The sequence below is a fragment of the Danio aesculapii genome, chromosome 23 (assembly GCF_903798145.1).
Source record: "Danio aesculapii chromosome 23, fDanAes4.1, whole genome shotgun sequence".
NCBI classification, from domain to species: Eukaryota; Metazoa; Chordata; class Actinopteri; order Cypriniformes; family Danionidae; genus Danio; species Danio aesculapii.
Window position 1 is genome coordinate 1,629,449 of NC_079457.1, and position 22,249 is coordinate 1,651,697.

At 40.4% G+C, this 22,249-nt stretch overlaps 1 protein-coding gene across 1 annotated transcript in view; it reads left to right on the top strand.

Annotated features, from left to right (window-relative positions):
* Positions 1–1,177: 1,177 nt before the first annotated feature.
* Positions 1,178–22,249, top strand: part of LOC130217453 (multifunctional procollagen lysine hydroxylase and glycosyltransferase LH3-like) — a 25,016-nt gene continuing 3,944 nt past the window's right edge. Inside the window, 17 exon segments of the mRNA XM_056449565.1 lie at positions 1,178–1,204; positions 2,556–2,692; positions 3,061–3,142; positions 3,144–3,225; positions 3,613–3,725; positions 5,620–5,683; positions 5,763–5,860; positions 8,298–8,399; positions 8,493–8,624; positions 9,116–9,237; positions 9,393–9,497; positions 12,019–12,144; positions 14,295–14,436; positions 16,814–16,870; positions 16,872–16,923; positions 17,574–17,650; positions 21,061–21,165. Of these exon segments, the coding sequence (XP_056305540.1) occupies positions 1,178–1,204; positions 2,556–2,692; positions 3,061–3,142; positions 3,144–3,225; positions 3,613–3,725; positions 5,620–5,683; positions 5,763–5,860; positions 8,298–8,399; positions 8,493–8,624; positions 9,116–9,237; positions 9,393–9,497; positions 12,019–12,144; positions 14,295–14,436; positions 16,814–16,870; positions 16,872–16,923; positions 17,574–17,650; positions 21,061–21,165 (1,623 nt within the window).

Below are 22,249 nucleotides of genomic sequence, written 5' to 3' on the forward strand. Positions count from 1 at the left end.
GGCTGAGTAGGCCACCGGCGGGTGTTCAGGTTGGCCCGCAGGATCAATATGGGGACTCGTTGTCAATATGGGGACTCGGTGTTTCTTATGGCTTCATTTATGGCAAGTTTTGTTGTATTGGTAATACTAAGTTGTCATGACGAAGACAAAAACAGGTTGTGATGTATTTGGTTATGTCAATAAGTCAAAGCAAACAGTGTCATCTTTTATTATGTGATAACTGATGCAATGACACTCTATAACAGCATGCGTAACATCTCATTCACATTCATAATGTTCATTCATTCATTTTCCTTAATTCAACTATTCCAGCATTTGTATTACACAGCCGATACCCTTCCAGCCGCAATCCAGTACTGGGAAACATCCACACACACTCATTCGCTCACACACACTCATACACTACGGCCGATTTAGCTCATCAGTTCCCCTATAGCACATGTGTTTGGACTGAAACCGGAGCACCCGGAGGAAACCCACACCAACGCGGGGAGAACATGCAAACTCCACACAGAAATACCAACTGACCCTCGAACCAGTGACCTTCTTGCTGTGAGGTGACAGTGCTAACCACTGAGCCGCCATTTCGCCCACATTTATAATGTTATGATCAACACAGGCTCATTGTGAAAACGTAGCCCTGCGGACATTTCTGGAGATAGCGAATTACGTAGGCGGAGGTACGCATGGCTGCATTTCATTTCTTTAAACGAACGCTACGGGGCGGTGTGACGCCGTTCCTTTTCACGCTTACCAGCTGACCGCTTACCTCCGTATGGACGGCATTCCGGCTGTAATCAGTTTGTCCCGTTAGCGCGCCACTTACGTCGGCGGATTTGAGATGCAGAGAGGAGTTGACCACGAAGACGGGGGTTCGAGTCCGGTGAAGAGCGATTCCAGAAAGTAGATAAGACAAAAACAGAATCCAAAATATAAAACAAACAAGTGAATAGCAGGGTGAGGATGTGGTGAAAAATAGTCAGACAAGGCTTTTATTTTTTTGGATTGCTTTTGAAACGTGTTGGTTGGGTTTAGGGAAGTAGGTAGGCGGGTCAATCGATAAAATTGGTTGGGTTTAGGGAAGGGGGAGAGTGGGTCAGCCGATCGTTCGCTCAGTCAGTCAGAAAGTCTGTCCAAAAGTTAAAACAAGTAGCAATAACGTGGTATTGAATCCTAAATGGACTGGGAGCTGATGATAAAACTGGTGAGATACTAGAATTTTTTTTTGTCCCAGTTAAAAGCCTAGCAGTTGCATTTGAACCAGCTGCAGGCGTGCAATTGATGCCTGCGAAACTCCTGAATACAAAGAGTTGCAGTAATCCAATCTGGACATCATAAAAACATTGATGATGGTTTCCAACTCTTGAGAAGACAGAAAAGGCTTCAATTTGGCAATGCTCCTTAATTGATAGAAACCACATTTGACGAACTTTAACTCAGTGTCAAAAATAACTCCAAGATCTTTTGTGTGACTGTGGACTTAGGCCTGAACGAACCTAGTTGATTAATTGTAGATTCACAGACTCGGAGGGCCAAACACTAGTACTTCAGTTTTGATTCATTCAAGTGTAAAAAATTACCAGCCAGCCATTCCTCAATCTCGTTAAAACAGGTAAAAAAGGACTGTAAACAGAGTTTTCTCCTATCTTTATGGGCATGTAAAGCTGAGTATCATCGGCATAGAGGTAGCTTACATTATGCTTTTTACAAATAGCAGCAAGGAAGCATGTGATGGAGAAAAGAGCAGGGCCCAAAATTGAGTCTTGGGGGACACCACACTCCATACATGCAGATAAGGAAGAAAAATGTCCTAGTTCAATAGAAAAGGTTCTCCCTAAGAGATAAGAACTAAACCAATTCAAAACATTTCCTTGAATCCCAATCAAAATATTGTGATGTCAGACAAATATCATTAGACACTTTAAGGAGAGCGGTCTCAGTGCTATGTAGTGTCCTAAAACCAGATTGAAATTAATCAAGAATGTCATTTCCCATTTAATGAGTAGAAAGCTGTTGAAAGACATCTCTCTCTAAGATTTTGGACTGAAAAGACCATTTTGAAATTGGTCGATAGTTTTTTAAATCAGATGAATCCAGATTGGGCTTTTTTTAAAAGGGGTTGTACTACAGCATGCTTAAAACAAGATGGCACGACTCCACTCAGCAAACTAGAATTCACTATTGATAGAAGGTCAAAACCAACCACCTCCTATTCCTGAATAAGAAGATGTGGAGGAATAATATCCAGTGTCATTGGGAAGGCTTCATATGGAGGACCAAGTCCGCTAAATCGAGTAACGTGATTGGTTTAAATTCAACCAAGTAGTGTGCTAGGGAAAGTGTCATGAGGCGGAATCCCAGCTCTAAGGGCTTCAATTTTACTAATAAAGAACTCTAAAAACTTTTCGCATGTTGCCTGGCAAATGTGTGTGTGTGTGTGTGTGTGTGCGTTTCTCCTGTTATTTTTTTGTATTGTTTTTTCCTGTGTTTTTTGTGTATTTCTGGCATTTATTATATGTGTGTGTGTGTGTGTGTGTGTGTGTGTGTATACACAGGTTCTGGGTCTGGGTGAAGAGTGGAGAGGAGGTGATGTTGCTCGGACTGTCGGTGGAGGTCAGAAGGTTCGATGGCTGAAGACAGAACTGGAGAAACACAAAGACAAGCAGAACACTGTGATCATGTTTGTGGACAGGTGAAAACACACACACACACACACACACACACTGCAGTGACCTCATTTCTCTTGACAATAGATACTTTATTAATATGTAACACGATTACCATCATACTGACCACAAACATCACCTCACACACCTCTTTTATTTGTGCCAAATACTGTCAAGGGCTTTTTCACTCTACAATTGTCCAGATCTACTATTGTGTGCAGAAGACAAGCTAATATATGTTGAAAGATGTGGCGTCCTAATTTGTTATAGTGTTTATTTTTTTAAGTGTTTCTTCAATGTGTCAATTAGCTTCTGTGACATTAATTGGGTATGTGTTTATAAATAAATTGTGTGTGTGTGTGGTGTGTGTGTGTGTGTGTGTGTGCGCGCGCAGTTATGATGTGATTTTAGCCAGTGGTCCAGTGGAGCTGCTCAGGAAGTTTTCTCGTTTCTCTCATCGTGTGGTTTTGGTTTCTTGAGGGTTTCTGCTGGCCGGACCAGAGACTCGCGTCCAAATACCCCGCAGTGCATCATGGGAAACGCTACCTCAACTCTGGAGGTGTGTATGTGTGTGCATCAGTGGTGTTAAAGGGATTGTTCACCAAAAAATGAAATTCTGTCATCATTTACTGGATTCAAAGCTTCATGAGTTTCTTTCTTCTGTAGAACACAAAAAATAATTTGAAGAATGCTGAAAAGCTGTGACCATTGACTTGCATGGTGTTTGTTTTTTCTCCTATGGAGGTCAATGGTTACAGGTTTTCAGCATTCTTCAAAAGATCTTCTTTAGTGCAGAGGAAAGAATCTCACAAGTGTTTGAAACCACTTGACGGAGAGTAAATAGTGAGCAAATGGGATTTTTTTGGGGGGGGGCTGAACTGTCCCTTTTAAACACACACTGTGGTGTCAGCTGACACTCATGTCATTGTTTGTGTGTGTGTGTCAGGGTTCATTGGCTTCGCTCCTGAGATTCATGCCATTGTGCAGCAGTGGAAATATAAAGATGACGATGACGACCAGCTGTTCTACACCCGCATCTACCTCGACAAAGAGAAGAGGGTGTGTGTGTTTGTGTGTGTGTGTGTTTGCAGGATTAGAAATAAACACTCAACGACTGAGATTCTCTGAACTCTTGCTTTATGCAATATAAGATCACATGACAGGGTTTATTTTTATTTTGACCCGAGTTTCTTTCACCCGATTCACACGGGACGCCAGCATTAACGATTCCCATTCACTTTAAATGGGTGATGTCAAGCGTTGCTGAACCATTGTTCTAGCGACGTTGGTTGCTGCAGAATTTGGGAATTTCTCAACTTTTCAAGCGCCAACGAAAGCGTCAGCCAATCAGATTGCTTTATGCAAATACAGCAGGTCAGACAGTAGCTAGTTGCGATCGAATTTTATTGGGTAATGGTGCAATTACGATCGCATTAGCCCCAACTTCAGACACGCCCTCCGTCAAGCGTTGACGATAACTCCCCGTGTGGATCGGGGGTAACAGTTTAAAGCAGGCATGTCCAAGCTCGTTCCTGGAGGGCCGGTGTCCTGCAAAGTTTAGTTCCAACCCCAATCAGACACACCTGGGCTAGCTAATCAAGCACTTACTAGGCTTTCTAGAAACATCCGTGCAGGTGTGTTGAGGCAAGTTGGAGCTAAAATCTGCAGGACACCGGCCCTCCAGGACCGAGATTGGACACCCCTGGTTTAAAGTGTGTGTTTGTGTGTTTATTTGTGTGTATTTTTTTGTGTTTTTCTGCATGTGTGTCCTTTCTACTTGTACAGTGCATCCAGAAAGTATTGATAGCGCTTCAGTTTTTCTACATTTGTTAATGTATTAAAAATAAAAAAGCTGAAGAATCAGATGTAGATCAGTATTCACAGCGTTTGGCGTGAAGCTCTAAATGGAGCTCAGTTCCATTCTGTTTCCACTGATCATAATTGAGATGTTTCAGCACCTCATTGGAGTTCACCTGTGGTCAATTCAGCTGATTGGACATGATTTGAAAAGGCATACACCTGTCTATATAAGGCCCAGGGTTGACAGTGCATGTCAAAGCACAAACCAGGCATGAAGACAAAGGAACTGTCTGTAGACCTCCGAGACAGGATTGTCTGGAGGAACAAAGCTGGGGAAGGTTACAGAAACATTTCTACTGCTCTGAAAGTTCCAATGAGCACAGTGGTCTCCATCATCCGTAAGTGGAAGATGTTTAACCACCAGGACTCTTCCTAGAGCTGGCCGGCCATCTAAGCTGAGTGATCGGGGGAGTAGGCCTTAGTCAGGGACGTGATCAATGACTAGTCAGGATAGAGGGAAAGATGAATGCAGCGATGTACAGAGACATCCTGAATGAAAACCTGCTTCAGAGCTCTTGACCTCAGACTGGGGTGATTCATCTTCCAGGAGGACAATGACCCAAAGCACACCGCCAAATATCAGTGGAGTGGACCTCACAACAACTCGGTGAATGTCCTTGAGTGGCCCAGCCAGAGCCCAGACCTAAGTCCTGTTGAGGATCTCTGGAGAGATCTGAAAATGGCTGTACACCGTCGCTTCCCATCCAACCTTATAGAGCTTGAGAGGTATTGCAAAGAGGAACGGGCCAAATCCCCAAAGACAGGTGTGCCTCAGGTGTCTGAAACATAAACAAATGTGGAAAAAGTGAAGCACTATCAATACTTTCAGGATACACTGTGTAACAGTTAAGTGTGTGTTTGTGTGTGCACTTCCTTGTGTGTATGTGCATGTGTTTGTGCTTCTGTTTTTTGTCTATGTGCATGTGTGCTTAAGCGCATTTTTTTATGGGTCTGTGTGCATGCGTGCATCCGTGTGTGTTGTGTGTGTGTGTGTGTGTGTGTGTGTGTGTGTGTGTGTGTGTGTGTGTGTGTGTGTGTGTGTGTGAAAGAGTGACACACATGTTGTTCATGCTTAATACTGCTTGTTTTCCAGAGGAAGTTCAACATGACTCTGGACCACAGATCCCAGATATTTCAGAATCTGAATGGAGCCATAGGTACACACACCACACACACAGTCATTTGTTGTAGTCCTACTGTACTTGTGCCTGTTTGATGTAATTGTGTGTGTTTCAGAGGAGGTGGTGCTGAAGTTTGAGAAGTCCAGAGTTAGAGCTCGAAACGTGGCCTATGACACACTTCCTGTGGTCATCCATGGAAACGGGCCAACCAAGGTAAATGCAAACATTCAGCACAGTGCTGTGTCTGTTACTGCAGCGCCTGCATTTAATGCACAGACCTTTACATCAGATCACTCACTGCACTGCCATTCAGACGTGTGTGTGTGTGTTTGCAAAAAATATATCGATTTATTTTGCGATAAAATGCACAACGAATAAATTCACAGGTAAATAAAGCTTGATATTTGCTCTTGATTTGTTCATAAAACTGTTTAGAAGATTTATGGCTCGTTTCCACTGACTGGTACGGTACGGTTCGGGTCGGTACGGGTCACCTTTATCAGACTTGCTTTTCCACTAACAAGGGTACCTTATGGTGGGCGTGGTGTATGACAAAGTTTCAGTCGACGTCATTCTCGCTCGGAAATGTCTACAGTAAAGCTGTACGGGTCACTTGCATATCATATGAGATGCATTTCTCACAAAACAGATGCTTACACTCATAAACACTTGTGTAGAAATGTTTTTACTAACTTAACTATGAACATGAGTTGATTATAACTGCAGATCAATGACAGTGCGAAACAGCCTACTGTAACGTCTGTAATTAAATAACTAAATAAATGAACATGTATAAACACATACAGCCCCTTACAGTCTCCGATATGTTACCAACTACAGAAGAACTACACTCAACAGACATTTAGTCCTTATTTAGGTTAAAAACAACACAGAATATAGCCTACAGTCAGCGTAAACCTCTCATCTGTGTCTGTAATCTTCAGCAGCACATGTAGCCTCTGTTAGAGAGTAATTCCATCATTCCCAGTTCATATTATTCCAAAAGGTGAAGATAATAAGTTAGTTATACGTGGCATTTTGTCTAGTTTGCTGAAAAATAATGTGCTCCTTTATTCCGGCTTCTCCTTTGTTTTTTCCGCGCTTCACTCGCGTTTGTCAGTGTCTGACAGGATCGGGTTTCAAAAGCACGTCAATAATCAAGCGCAGGTTATTATCATCAGCTCTAGAAGTTTGTTATTTCAGATATAATGTTAGACGCACGCGAGCGCTAGCAAGAAAGCGAAACTGCTCGCACCTTAGACTGGCTCGTAAAAAACTACGGGGCTCAGGGTAAATCTGCTCTTCATTCCAGGATAAATTTGTATCCATAAATGCTTCTTTGAATAGAGTAAAATCATTAAAAGCACATTAAAGACCATACACATGAAATAAATCATTCACAAAGGTCTATCTTATGGATAAACACCAATTGACGGATGCTGCTTTCGGTTTTAAAAGAATCAAGCAGATTTAATAATCTAATTTGCAGAAGAAAAATGGCAGGATATCTTTGCAAAGGAAAAGGATTAAACACATCGGGACTGTTCTACTTCTGTCTAAAATGTAGGCGTAATCTTTGACTCCACACTCTCACATTAAATCTGTTATTAAATCTGCATTTCATTTACGCATTTCCCAACTGCGTCCCTTCATCAGTAGCAAGGATGCTGAGACTGTCATCCATACATTTGTCTCATCACGCATTGACCACTGTAATGCCCTTTTCATTGGTCTGCCTGCCAGCCTCATCTCCAGATTACAGTGTATTCAAAACTCTGCGGCTTGAATACTCACTCATACCAAACGTTCTGCTAATATAGACCTCCATTGGCTCCCAGTTGCGTACTGCACTAAATTCGAAATTCTCCTCCTTGCATTTAGATCCCTAAATAGCCTAGCTCCCTCTTATCTTTGCAACATGCTTGTCCCCTACACCCCAACTCGCTCATTAAGTTCTGCTGACTCCGGCCTTCTCGTTGTCCCTCAGTACCGCCTCTCTTCAATAGGGGGCAGATCATTTAGTGTTATTGCACCCAAACTCTGGAACTCTCTACCACGCTCACTCCGTTCTGCTAATAACATCTCAGAATTCAAATCCTTACTTAAAACTCACTTGTTTTCTGAACGCTTCACTTCTACTGTTGGTGTGCCTTCGGGAACAGGGTTGGGAAACACTGATCTAATGTGTGGTGTTAGTTAAAAGCCTCGCCGCTGCATTCTGCACAACTTGCAATCGCTCCATAGAGGATTTGCTTAGACAAGTGAACAGAACATTACTATAGTCCAATCGTGAAGAGATGACGGCATGGACAAGCATCTCCATCTCTGATTTTTGCGATGTTTCTCAGATAAAAAAAGCATGTACGAACAACAGACTCGCGCACATATGTATTTTTATGTACACATTGTTTTTTGTATGTGCGCTTGTTCATGTGTACAATTGCTGTTTGTCTGTATATTGTTGTGTGCATCTGTGCGTGTGTTTGTGTGTGTGTGCTTGCTTTTTTGTGCATGTTTGTCACATGTGCTTGTTTGTTTCTGTATTTTTTTTTGTGCGTTTGTTTGTCTGTTTTTACATGCATTTGTGTTTGTGCATTGTGGTGTATGTCTGTGTGTGGGTTTGACTCTTTGTCTGCGTGTGTGTGTGTAGCTCCAGCTGAATTACCTGGGTAACTATGTGCCGACGGCGTGGACGTATGAAAATGGCTGTGGAATCTGTGAGGATGATTTGCTGGATCTCAGTCATCTGTCTGTGAGTGTCTGATAAACACACATACATTAATGCATGCCAATGTGTTCGGTCTGTGTGTAGAGCTTCTGTGTGTGTGTGTATGTGTGTGTGTAGGATGAGGAGATGCCGCTGGTGCATGTGGCCGTGTTCATCGAGCAGCCGATGCCGTTTCTGGAGGAATTCCTGGAGAGACTTGCTACGCTGAACTACCCACACACACGCATACGACTCTTCCTGCACAATAACGTGTGTATAAAACTACAACAACTGCATAAATCATCTAGACAATTATTATATTTCATCTTGAAAATAGATGATAATGTTTTCTGCTCTCTAAAACTGACCCTTTAAGGCTTCGATTCTGATTGTGGCGTTTTGGTGACTGTCGCTTTAAATGCAAATGAGCTTGTGCTCTTTTTAGAAGAGGGCGGAGCTACAGACGTCAGCATAGTGGCAGATTCAGAAACAAGACTAACATTATATGCTAATGAGGAGAGGTGGTCACTAGTGGGCGGGGCTTTCCCTGATGACACGTACAAAGGGAGAATGTCAATCAAAGTGTTTCTGCAGACTGTTTTGATCAAGTCTTTATTCATCTTCACCATTAGAGGCTGGAGATATTCACACACTGCTGACACACAACTGTGCTTAAACCCCTTATAGAAGTGATGTTTGCCAAATAGATCCCCTTTAACTGAAAATCTAAAATTTGTGTGTGTGTTTATGTGTGTGTGTAGGTTGTGTATCACGAGCAGCATGTGGAGCGGTTCTGGACTCGTCATCGCTCACTTTTCATTGGTGCAAGAATAGTCGGGCCAGAGGAAAACCTTAAACATGACCAGGCCAGGACCATGGCAGTGTAAGTACACACACACACATTTTTTCTATGATTCCACTGACCTTTTGTGTGCATGCATATGTGTGTGTGTGTTAATTGTGTGTGTGTGTGTGTGTGTGTGTGTGTGTGTGTGTGTGTTAATTTTGTGTTTGTGTGTGTGTGTGTGTGTGTGTCAGGGAGGCGTGTAAAAAGGACGTCTCCTGCGATTATTTCTTCAGCCTTGACGCTGATGTTGCTCTGACGAATCCTGATGTTTTGCGAATTCTTATTGAAGAGAATAAGTGAGTAAATGAACACCAGCAGAAACATTTACAGTTTATTTTATTTAATAATATTAAAGTTAATTAAAACTATTGAAGTAAATAAATTGATCAGTTGTATTTGAAAGCTTTTGAGTCTAAACGTTTATATTACTATTGGTGATCAATATGAAATAAGTATTTTAATTGTAATATTTTTATGAGTGTACATGATGACTTTATCTACTAAGCAATTTAACGTGTTAACACAAGACAAAATGTTGTAGTAGTTAAATTATTATAGCGCAGTGAAAATTGCATTTTGGAAAACAATTTAGGTAAAAAATCTAATAAAATTTATGGCGAGAAACTAATAATATATTTCATTTTAGGTCTTTTTTTATTAATTAATTTCATCACTGATAACTCCGTATCCAAATATAAATATCAATTACGCCTTGTAATTTGGGGGAAAAACTTTTCTAGATTTTCTGTGGAACTGTCATGGTTAACATTTTATTCATTCATTTATTTTCTTGTCGGGTTAGTCCCTTTATTAATCCGGGGTCGCCACAGCGAAATGAACCGCCAACTTATCCATCACGTTTTTATGCAGCGGATGCCCTTCCAGCTGTAACCCATTCCTGGAAACATCCATATACACTCATTCACACCCATACACACCCATACACTACAGACAATTTAGCCTACCCAATTCACCTATACCGCATGTGTTTGGACTTGGGGGGAAACCAGAGCACTCGGAGGAAACCCACGCGAACGAACGCAGGGAGAACATGCAAACTCCACACAGAAACGCCAACTGACCCAGCCGTGGCTTGAGCCAGCGACCTTCTTGCTGTGAGGCGACAGCACTACCTACTGCACCACTGCATCACCGTTAACATTTTAATTAAAGAATATATTTATTCGTTTATTTAATTGTTGTTAACTCAATCGATTATTAAATTGTGATTTTAAAAAATTACTGTTACTTGCATATGTTAACTGAAATAAAACCGAAAGCTCTTAATTTCTAATAAAAGTGAACTGAATTTTGGGTTGAAAATGTTATTCTGAAGCAAGGATGAGTCAGGAGTGTGTTGAAGACATGTCTAGTTGTTTTGCGTATTGGTGGAGTTGCTCTTCAGCGTTTAGTGTTTGAACATTTACATTATTACACTGAACTAAACTGAACTTTAACTGTGAAAACTGGACTGAAGCAGTTTCAGTGGACTAGAACTTAGCGGTGCAATAGATCAAAAATCTAATGTTTCAGATCACATTAGGTTTTTTTTTTGAGTATTGTGGATCGGAGCATTTTTCGGATTAGCCAAAATGACGAGGAGACATGTCATTTGCTTTTTCATTTATTACAGAAACAGCACTGCGAGACACTTTTGGTTTTAACAAACTGAACTTAGCAGCTGTAATTATATTACAAATAACATAAAGAAATAATCAGCTGAATAAAATAAACACTAAAATATTCAGTGAAAAATCCACTGTTACTGCTACTGTTGCTGATAACACTAAATAGAAATATTAATAATATGTACAACCCATATTTACTTCAGTCTCATCTTCAATAAATGATTCAGTTCTTCACTCATAAATCTTCATGTTTCATTGCTAGATGACCATTTCTGAAGAATTATTCAGTGGCATATTTTTGATGGCTGCTTGTCGCCACCTACTGGTGAAATAATATAATTGCTGCCTACAACTTTCATTTTTGAGCGTCAAGTTAAATGCATATGATGGCGGTTATAATCTTCACCATAAACATGAGTGGTTTATCTGAACTATAAACTGTTCCCTTTCCCAGAGATGGGTTGCAGCTGGAAGGGCATCCGCTGCGTAAAACATATGCTGGATAAGTTGGCGGTTCATTCCGCTGTGGCGACCCCGGATTAATAAAGGGACTAAGCCAAAAAGAAAATGAATGAATGAATAACAGTTCACCCAGTACTGCTGTGTTATTTGACTGTTTGTAAACTAAAGACTGAATCTCTTTCTTGATTTATTTATTTTTTTTTTGCGTTTTCAGATTTGAATGCAGCGATTGGAAGGAATAATAAACATATGCAAATCAGCATCATTTATAATTTAAGTTGTGTGGGTGTTGAGATCCTGATCTTTTAATGATTAATTGTGCAGCTTACACTGAGTGCATTAATGCAGGCTAAACAAGCAGTGACAGAAAACACCTTTAATAACCTAAGAACCCCACCACATCCCTTAATAACCCACCACAACTTTTTCTGTCATCTTTATATTTTACAGGAAAGCCTAAATGCATTCATAAGTGTGATTTGAATGACGATCATTACAAATTTAGTTAAGTAAAAAAAAAAAGTATTAATCCACAAGTCATGTGTGTTCCAAACCGTGGGTTGTCACGAATCAACCTGTTACACCCTTACTAGAACTTCATCTATATTAAACTGCTTTGACACCAGTCTAAATTGTAAAAAGCTCAAGATGTAGAAATAAAGATGAATGGAATTGTAAATGTTATTGTGGGGTGCTGATCAAAGTCTGTCTGTGCTGATGTTGACAGGAGTGTGATCGCACCCATGCTGTCCCGACACGGGAAACTCTGGTCAAACTTCTGGGGCGCATTGAGTCCGGAGGGTTTCTACTCTCGCGCAGAGGACTACATCGACATCGTCCAGAGCAAGAGAGTGTGAGTAGTGGGCATGTGCCGGTATAAGACTCTGACCGTATGATAACTAGTGCAAAGCAAGGCTTCATGAATCACTAAAACAGTCGAAGCTTTGAAACGTTTCGAAACTCGTCTCTACAGTGACACCTATTGGTCATTTTTATGTATTGCTCTGGAATAGCTTTAGTAAAGAAACAGTTAAGCAAATTGAGGTATTAAACCCCACGTTGTAGAGTTAAGGTTTCAAGTGATTTAGTGGAGTGATGAGTTCCTGACTAGCATGCAGAGATAATGGGTTTGAATCGCAGTTATAGATGTTATATAGATATAGATAGCTACATAAAACAGTGTTTTTTCCCTGACCGTCAGTCAGAGGCAGATTCGCTAGGTTTCGAAACGCTTCTGAAATGACCGAATCAGTTTAGTCACGTGACCTGGTGTTTCGAAACACTTTAGTCACGTGACCTGAGTGTTGAGTCATGTGATTGGGTTTTTCGGATCATGCTTCGGTACAGTGTTTAATAATAATAATAACAATAATCTATTTCGTCTGCACCAATAGCCTAGTGGTTAAGTGCGCTGACATATAGCACCATGGTGCTCACGGCGACCCGAGTTCGATTCCTGGCTTGATGTCCTTTGCCGACCCTTCCTCTCTCTCTGCTCCCAATACTTTCCTGTCTGTAACCTCTACTACCCTATTCAAATTAAAGGTGAAAAAACCCTAAAAAAAAACCAAAACACTTTCGCTTCGGGATCTCGACACAGTGTTGAAATGTCAGTTTCACGTCAGCCATCCCTAATGATAACCTTGGATAAAAATATCATGGTATTGTCGGTACAATAGCCTAGTGGTTAGCACGCTGACATATGGTGCAGTAGCACGTCATGGCGTCCCAAGTTCGAATCACCGCTCGAGGACATTTCCTAACCCTACCCCCCCCCCCCCCTCTCCCACTTCGTTTCCGGTTTCATTTCTGTCCTACCTAATAAAGGCCAAAAATAAATCTTTAAAAAATAATAAAATAATATATCATGGTATTGTGATTACTGCTTTAAAATGTGTTCCTTTTTACATGTCTGGGTAAAAAAACAACAGCTTTTCCCCTCGTTAAACACAACATATTTTCAAGAGTTCACACTTAGCTGATTATTGATTTATAAAGCTTGTTTTGCATGCTGTCCCGGGAGAGCTCTGAGTCATAAGATCCTCGAGCCCGGGCTCCCTCCCGTTTGCAAGGCGAGAGGGGAGTTTGAGCTCAGGTAGATCTGGAGAACTCAGGTAGTCTGGAGTAGCTAATGAACAGAGTGATTGGTCTTAAGAGATAACTACTTACTAGGAGCATGTTTATGGTGCTGTTTTGGATCAATCAATTAACTTAAGTTGCATTTTCTGGACAATCAGAACAAACCAGGGAACACGGGAGAAACCCATGTGAACATGGGCAGAACGTGTAAACTCCACACAGAAACGTCGGCTGGCTTGGTAAGGACAAGAACCAGTGACGTTCTTGCTGTGAGGCAACAGTGCTAACCACTGAGCCACCAAGCCACCCATCTAGGAAAGGAGGAGGAGTAGGGGTGGAAGGGGGGATTCTTCAAAACGAAGATGGCTGTGATATGGACCTGAGGGTATTTATAGTGGTTTAGGAATCGTCTGAGGTAAATCAAGAATTGAATAATGCGGGAGCAGCCGCAAGCAATCATAAACCCGTGATCTTTTCCAAATTAGATATAAATAAACTTCTTTATTTTAAGAAACATTATAATATTTTGGAGCAGTAAATGTCAGGGTAAATGCTAAAATAAATCATTGACTTCCTCTGTCTTCATTATTTTAAAAAACACTGATTTCTGTACAACTTGAATGCAATCATGCATGTCAAGCACTAGGCTATTAATACTGTAATTCTCAGAATGGAAAAGGCTTGTTGAATATATCAAATCATTCAAACTGCATCTGTTGTGTTTAGCCTAGCGAGTTTGTAGACTAAGCTCAGATTTAATTCAAGAGAGAATAGCAATGCGTTTTAATAATTAATCTCAGAATCAGTGCAGGGTTGATTTACTGCCCTGTTCTGCATGGAATCTGGGTAATCATACATGCAAGCGCTTCACTGTATAGTGTGTGCTGATCAGTATAGTGAGTGTGTTGTGGTGTGTGTTTTCAGGGGTTTGTGGAACGTTCCCTACATCACTCAGGTGTATCTGATCCGTGGAGAGACTCTGCGCTCGCGTCTGGCTGCCGTTTCACTCTACCAGCAGGAGGGAATGGATCCAGACATGTCCTTCTGCAAGAGCGTCCGCGAGCAGGTCATTCATTCGTTTTTCCTCAGCTCAGTCCCTTTATTCATCAGGGATCGCCACAGTGAAATGAACCGCCAACTATTCCAGCAATGTTTTACACAGCGGATGACCTTCCGCAGCAACCTCGTTTGGGAAACACCCATTCACACTCATTCTCACACACACACACTCACTACACTATGGCCAATTTAGTTCATCAATCCCCTATAGCGCTTGTGTTTGGACTGTGGGGGAACCGGAGCACCCTGAGGAAACCCACGCCAACATGGGGAGAACATGCAAACTCCACAGAGAAACGCCAACTGACCAGCCGGGACTCGAACCAGCGACCTTCTTACTGCGAGGCCACAGCGCTGCCTGCAATAGACTTCATTGCATTCAACTCAATTTGCCACTGCTGCACTATATTCTGAATGTAAACAGTGGACATTTTTTTTATTCCACCAGAAATTACAGTAACTAATAATACAGGATGCAATAAAAACAAGCTGTATATAAAGAGCAAATCATATAAATGTTACACAGAGAGGACATGATGCGTATTTTTATTTATTTATTTTTTTACAAAGCATCAATTACTGCACATTTAATCGATCATTTTTTTGTCATCAAATAATTAAATGATAATTTTCAGCCCTATTTCACACACAATAAAGTCTTTTATTCTATTTTTCCAATGAAAAAGCTCATAGCAACACTGCACTGTTTCTTTAGTGAATCTTTTTCTGAATGAATCATTTGAGTTGATGATTCATTGGTTCATTCATAAATGCAGTCACTTGCTTTGCTTTTAAATAAATCAGCAGTTCTGAATGAATCATTTGAGTTGATGATTCAGTGGTTCATTCGTAAATGCAGTCACTTGCTTTGCTTTTAAATAAATCCGCAGTTCTGAATGAATCATTTGAGTTGATTCAGTGGTTCATTCGTAAATGCAGTCACTTGCTTTGCTTTTAAATAATCCGCAGTTCTGAATGAATCATTTGAGTTGATGATTCAGTGGTTCATTCGTAAATGCAGTCACTTGCTTTGCTTTTAAATAAATCCGCAGTTCTGAATGAATCATTTGAGTTGTTGATTCAGTGGTTCATTCGTAAATGCAGTCACTTGCTTTGCTTTTAAATAAATCTGCAGTTGTGAATGAATCATTTGAGATGATTCAGTGGTTCATTCGTAAATGCAGTCACTTGCTTTGCTTTTAAATAAATCCCAGTTGTGAATGAATCATTTGAGTTGATGATCAGTGGTTCATTCGTAAATGCAGTCACTTGCTTTGCTTTTAAATAAATCCGCAGTTCTGAATGAATCATTTGAGTTGATGATTCAGTGGTTCATTCGTAAATGCAGTCACTTGCTTTGCTTTAAATAAATCCGCAGTTTGAATGAATCATTTGAGTTGATGATTCAGTGGTTCATTCGTAAATGCAGTCACTTGCTTTGCTTTTAAATAAATCCGCAGTTCTGAATGAATCATTTGAGTTGATGATTCAGTGGTTCATTCGTAAATGCAGTCACTTGCTTTGCTTTTAAATAAATCGGCAGTTCTGAATGAATCATTTGAGTTGATTCAGTGGTTCATTCGTAAATGCAGTCACTTGCTTTGCTTTTAAATAAATCCGCAGTTCTGAATGAATCATTTGAGTTGATGATTCAGTGGTTCATTCGTAAATGCAGTCACTTGCTTTGCTTTTAAATAAATCCGCATTTTGAATGAATCATTTGAGTTGATGATTCAGTGGTTCATTCGTAAATGCAGTCACTTGCTTTGCTTTTAAATAAATCCGCAGTTGTGAATGAATCATTTGAGTTGATGATTCAGTGGTTCATTCGTAAATGCAGTCACTTGCTTTGCTTTTAAATAAATCCGCAGTTCTGAATGAATCATTTGAGTTGATGATTCAGTGGTTCATTCGTAAATGCAGTCACTTGCTTTGCTTTTAAATAAATCCGCAGTTCTGAATGAATCATTTGAGTTGATTCAGTGGTTCATTCGTAAATGCAGTCACTTGCTTTGCTTTTAAATAAATCCGCAGTTCTGAATGAATCATTTGAGTTGATCAGTGGTTCATTCGTAAATGCAGTCACTTGCTTTGCTTTTAAATAAATCCACAGTTCTGAATGAATCATTTGAGTTGATTCAGTGGTTCATTCGTAAATGCAGTCACTTGCTTTGCTTTTAAATAAATCCGCAGTTGTGAATGAATCATTTGAGTGTAAAGAACAGGAGCATGCCTCATCCACTAGTGGTTTACTTTTAGCACATGTTTAATATCCATGACATGCCCAAATCAGCACAAAACACAATTCTTTACACTCTTGAGTAAATTCAGTGTGTGTGTGTGTGTGTGTGTGTGTGTGTGTGTGTGTGTGTTTCCTGCTGCAGGGCATCTTCATGTTCGTGTCTAATAGAGATGAGTTTGGTCGTTTGGTCTCGTCCGCAAAACTACAACATCAGTCGTCTTCATCCAGACATGTGGCAGATATTCGACAACCAGTGGTGAGACAATTACACACGAACACACATATAGACTTCACACACATGAGAACAAACTGACATTGTGTGTGTGTGCACCTTTTGTTTTTGTTGTGCGTGCGTGTGTGCGTGCTTTTTTGTTTCTATGTGTGTGGATTTGTGTCTACGTGTGTGTGTGTGTGTGTGTTGTTGTGTGTTGTTGTGCGTGCGTGTGTGCGTGCTTTTTTGTTTCTGTGTGTGTGGATTTGTGTCTACGTGTGTGTTTGTGTGTGTTTTTTTTCTGTCTGCATTTGTTTCTGAGTATGTATTGGTTGGATGCGTGTGTATGTGTGCGTTTGTTTGCGTGTTTTTGTGCGCACTTGCATTTGTTTGTGTACGTGTGTGTGTGTGCGCATTTGTTTGTGTTTGTATTTGTGTGTCCATTTTGTTTGTGTGTGGGTGTATGTGTGCTTCTGTGCATGTGTGTTTATTTGTTCATGTGTGAATTTCTTGTGTGTGTCCATGTGTGTACGCTTGTGTATGCATGTGTGTGCATTTTTGTGTATGTGCTTGTATGTGTGTGTGTGTGTGTGTGTGTGTGTGTGTGTGTGTGTGTGTGTGTGTGTGTGCGCGCACACTCGTGCATTTGTTTGAATGTGTGTGTACTCTTACATTTGATTGTGTGTGTGATCTCAGGACTGGAGAGAGAAGTACATTCATGAGAATTACTCCAGGATATTTGAAGATGATGAGAGTGTTGTGGAGCAGGTGAGACTGAACATCTCAGCATTTCATAACCTGTGATTACAGGTTTCATACTGTTGTGCACACTCTTCCTCTGTTGTCTGTAGGATTGGGTACTGAAACTCGGTGCCATTATGGCAAGTATCTTTGTAACCGGTATGCACCGGTGGGGTGCCTAATTCCGGTGCCACTGGTGCTGCAACAAGAACGTAAAGCAGGTCGCAAACCAGAAGCGCCGCTCACGCCAACGCTGCACCATGCATTTTAGAATTCTGAACATAGGTTTCTATCAGGGTACACACAGAGGAGCCGCAAGGTCAGCGGCTGTCCCACGGCGCCCCAACCACAACTCAGGACACAGTTCATATTTCTGCCACACCACCTGAATAGATTCATTGAAATAACATGCCGAATGTGCGCGTCTGGTGTCTGATACCTTTAACTGTCATGTGCGTGCCGTGTCGTGGCTCTAAGCGGCGCATCCGGTGTGTGACGCCCTTAAGAAGCATCAAGGGGTGCATCAAAGGCACAAACATGTACGCGTTGTGTCACACCATCTCTAAACATTAAATTAGAAACAGCTTTGAGGGATACGGACAGCAATCACCGATGTCAGGCGTTGTTCTTGTAGCTTATAGAAGGCAAAGCGCGCAGTACGGCACATGCGGTGAGCGACTCCCTTCATCAACACGCATGATCACAATTCGTCTAATTTGCTTAAACTAAGCATTCTACAGTATGGCTTCATTTTACGAGCAAGGATTCTGACACACCAACATGCAGCAGATGCTTTACAAAAGGGGGGAAACACGTCAAACTTAGGAAATGTGAGGGCTCATGGAATCAACTTAAAGGTGAGGAATGGGACTGTCCTTTGACAGCTTGACAAATCTGACATCATCTGGCACTTCAGTCAAGTATGTTTACATGGACACCAATACTCTGATGTTAATATGATTAAGACAATACTCTGATCAAGAGTGCCACGTAAACAGTGATTTTTGATTATCTTAAAGGACCACAGACACAAACTGCGGAGGAAACATTCATAGGCTGGTGACGCAGTGATGTTAATGCATCTACATGCTATAACATGTAACTGGGAATGATGAATGAAACATTAATAAAGCAGCTCATGTAAACAGCTGAATCATAATAGTTGTCTTATTCAGATTAAAGGCAAATCATTAGATCACTGATGTCCATGTAAAAAGTAGACACAAGCCCCATACCCAAACCCAAAAAAGCTGTTCCCTGATTTTGATGACAGCCTTTCCACAGGTTAGTAGTAAGCTAATGTAATGTTAATAGCATAATGCTAATCTTGCATTCATGCTAACAAACAAATGATCAAAATAAATATATTAATGCAATTCTAATATATAAAATATGAATTTGTTTACTTTAACTTATTATAAATGTAGATTTATAATGTTCAATTATAATGATTACATTTTTTTTTTGGTCAAAAATTTTGTGGCTAAAAAGTATCGGGTCAGGCACCGTTTTGGCACCGGTACCGTTTTAAAAGTATCGATTTAGAACTGGTATCATAATAACCCCAAATGATACCCAACCCTAGTTGTCTGCCTGATCATTTAGACTTCATCAGGTAAACATGGTTCATCAGCTCATGCTTCATGTCTTTTTACTGTCAGATCGGACCTTTTTAATATATAATAATAATAATATTATTCATAATCAGGGCTTGACATGAACACCCGCCAATTGTGGGTAGATTTCAGCTGTGGCAGGTTAGCGCCACTCCCACTAGCCGCTTTGGCTGGTTGAAACTAATTTTAAATTGTAGGTCACCATGAAAGCAGGTGAAAACCAATGAGAGGATGATCATGCACACGGGGAGATGCAGGCTTTCTTCACTCACTGACGTGAGCTTTAGAATGGCGCGCATGGCTGGTGTGATGCACAAGAGCGCTTATAAAGTTTCCTCTCGTTTCCTTGCGCGATGCAACCGTGCCTGCAATTCGTGCGATCAGTTCTCTTTGATATAGACTGGACCAAAAGGGATGCTCGTGCCCTCACAGTCCTGCTGCTTTCAAGAGCTCCAGATTTTTGTGTATGCAGCAGCGGTTGCCACTTTCACTTTCACCATTCTTTGAACAGATTATTAATAGGCTTAAGGTTAACTGCGTGCACGCGATCATCCTTTCATTATTGCACACGGTCTTCACCTGCTTTCTTTTGCTTAGTTATTTTTATTTATGGTTTAATTATTATCCTTTACATGAACATTGCTCTAATGTGAGATTAACTCTCCATTTATGTATAGTTAACTGGTGATCTGAGATCTTTAGCCAGGACAGACAGCTGTGTATAGTTTTAGATACATGAGAATTCATTCATTCATTCATTCACTTTTTGATTTAGTCCCTTTATTAATCTGGAGTTGCCACAGCGGAAGGAACCGCCAACTATTCCAGCATATGATTTACACAGCGGATGCCCTTCCAACTGCAACCCATCATGGGAAACATCCATACACACTCATTTACACACACACACACTCATACACTACGGCCAATTCAGTTCAATTCCCCTATAGCGCATGTGTTTGGACTGTGGAGGAAACTCACGCCAACATGGGGAGAACATGCAAACTCCACACAGAAATGCCAACTGACCAAGCTGAGGCTTGAACCTTCTTGCTGTGAGACGACAGCGCTACCCACTGCGCCACCGCGTCGCCTACATGAGAATGATTAATTTGAAAATGTCATTTTTCTTAAAGAAAGGTTTTGTTGTATAAAAGTGCGCGCATACAGCTATATTTTGCTTGTTTTTACTTTTTTTAATTAGTTAAAATTTGTAGCAAGGAAATAATTAGTTATTTGTTTATTTATTTTTGGTGTGGCCAGAGAAAAATGAGGTAAATCCTTAATATCATGAGAAAGTCATGAGAAATAAGAACGCCATGAAACCACAACCCATTTGCTCATGCTCACTGAGCAGCTCATACGCAACACACAATAAAGTGCAATGAATGAGGAGGCATGCGGACATAACACAACATCTAAATCAAGTCATTTTAGCATGCCATAGTCAAAGTAATGCATATTAAATATATTTTCCCAACAACTAAACTGTGGCTAGTGAAAACGGCGAGTTGCTAGTTACTAGCCACAGTGACAATAACAAAAAAGTTATTGTCAAGCCCTGATAATAATAATATAAATAAAGAATAACTTATTATTCTGTTACCACTTTATTATTATAATTATTCAAGACACTCGATTATCAATATTAGTAAAGTGACATGCTCATTATAGTTATGGTTACACTGATTTATAATTATTATTAGCTGTTGCTTCTATTATTATTATTGCAGTTATCAATATTAATGTTAGTTATGGTTTCACTTATAGTGACTGTAATTAAATGGTGCGTGTGTGTGTGCGTGTGTTTGTGTGTTTCAGCCATGTCCAGATGTGTACTGGTTTCCAGCCTTCTCTGATCGAATGTGTGATGAACTCGTTGAGACCATGGAGGAATTCGGCCAGTGGTCTGGAGGAGGACACAAGGTCAGTGTGTGTGTGTGTAGTTTGAATGTCTATGTTCAAATATTAGTGTGTTTGTCTGTGTGTGAGTTAGGGTTGGGCGATGTCGATCAATTCGGCATCGTATGATGTCTAATGTGGAACACTGCGATGGACGATGGCATCGTTGTCATAGGCAGAGGTGAATTAATTATATATGAATAATTAATTAATATTGAATTAATTATTTGTAGCCTACTGTTTCAACTACCTGACCAGCATGGTCTTTGTTTTACCCATAACCAAATCATAAATAAATAAAGATAAGTCACACACAAACGACCACCTGTCAATCACTTTTGCTGCAGGACTCTGGCATGAATAGGCAGAGTGATCAGTGTCCTTATAAGGGCGTCAACACACTTGGCTGGTAAAAAAGGTGCACAACCAACAGGAACCAACCAACAGTATCTGAGGTTTACACTAAAATGTCAGGGTTCATACGGTCATGGAAAACCTGGAAAAGTCATTAAATTTTGACAAGGCATTTTCCAGGCCTGGAAAAGTTTTGGAAAAACAGAAAAACCCACAAAGTTTTGGAAAAGTCATGGAAAACAGATATCTGTATTAGGGTTGTGCCGATAGATGATAGTATCATTTATTGACGATAGGCGAAGATATTGCAGAGAGCTGAGACCTATGACGATTTTAAAGACGATATTTAGCTGGTTTCGCATTAATGTAGACCTGTTACATGTTTTAATTGCGTTATTGAATGCAAATGAATAGTATTATTATTTTTAATCATCATCATTAATAATAAACGACCTACACATAATTTGCTAACATCAACATCACTTGACCGACACTTTCGGATAAAAATGAGTTATTTCGATTGCTCTCTCTCTCTCTCTCTCTCTCTCTCTCTCTCTCTCTGTCTCAGCAGCAGCAGTTGAAGCGCGAGCAGCACGTGAGGGCACAGCCACATCTCATAGCAAATTAGTTTGCAAATAAAAATAATAGACTAAATAACAAAACTGGATTCAATTAACAAACAAGTTTTAACATTTAAAAAAATGAAACAACTGAAGAAGAAAAGGAAAGAACTCTGCTCAAATGAATTAAAACG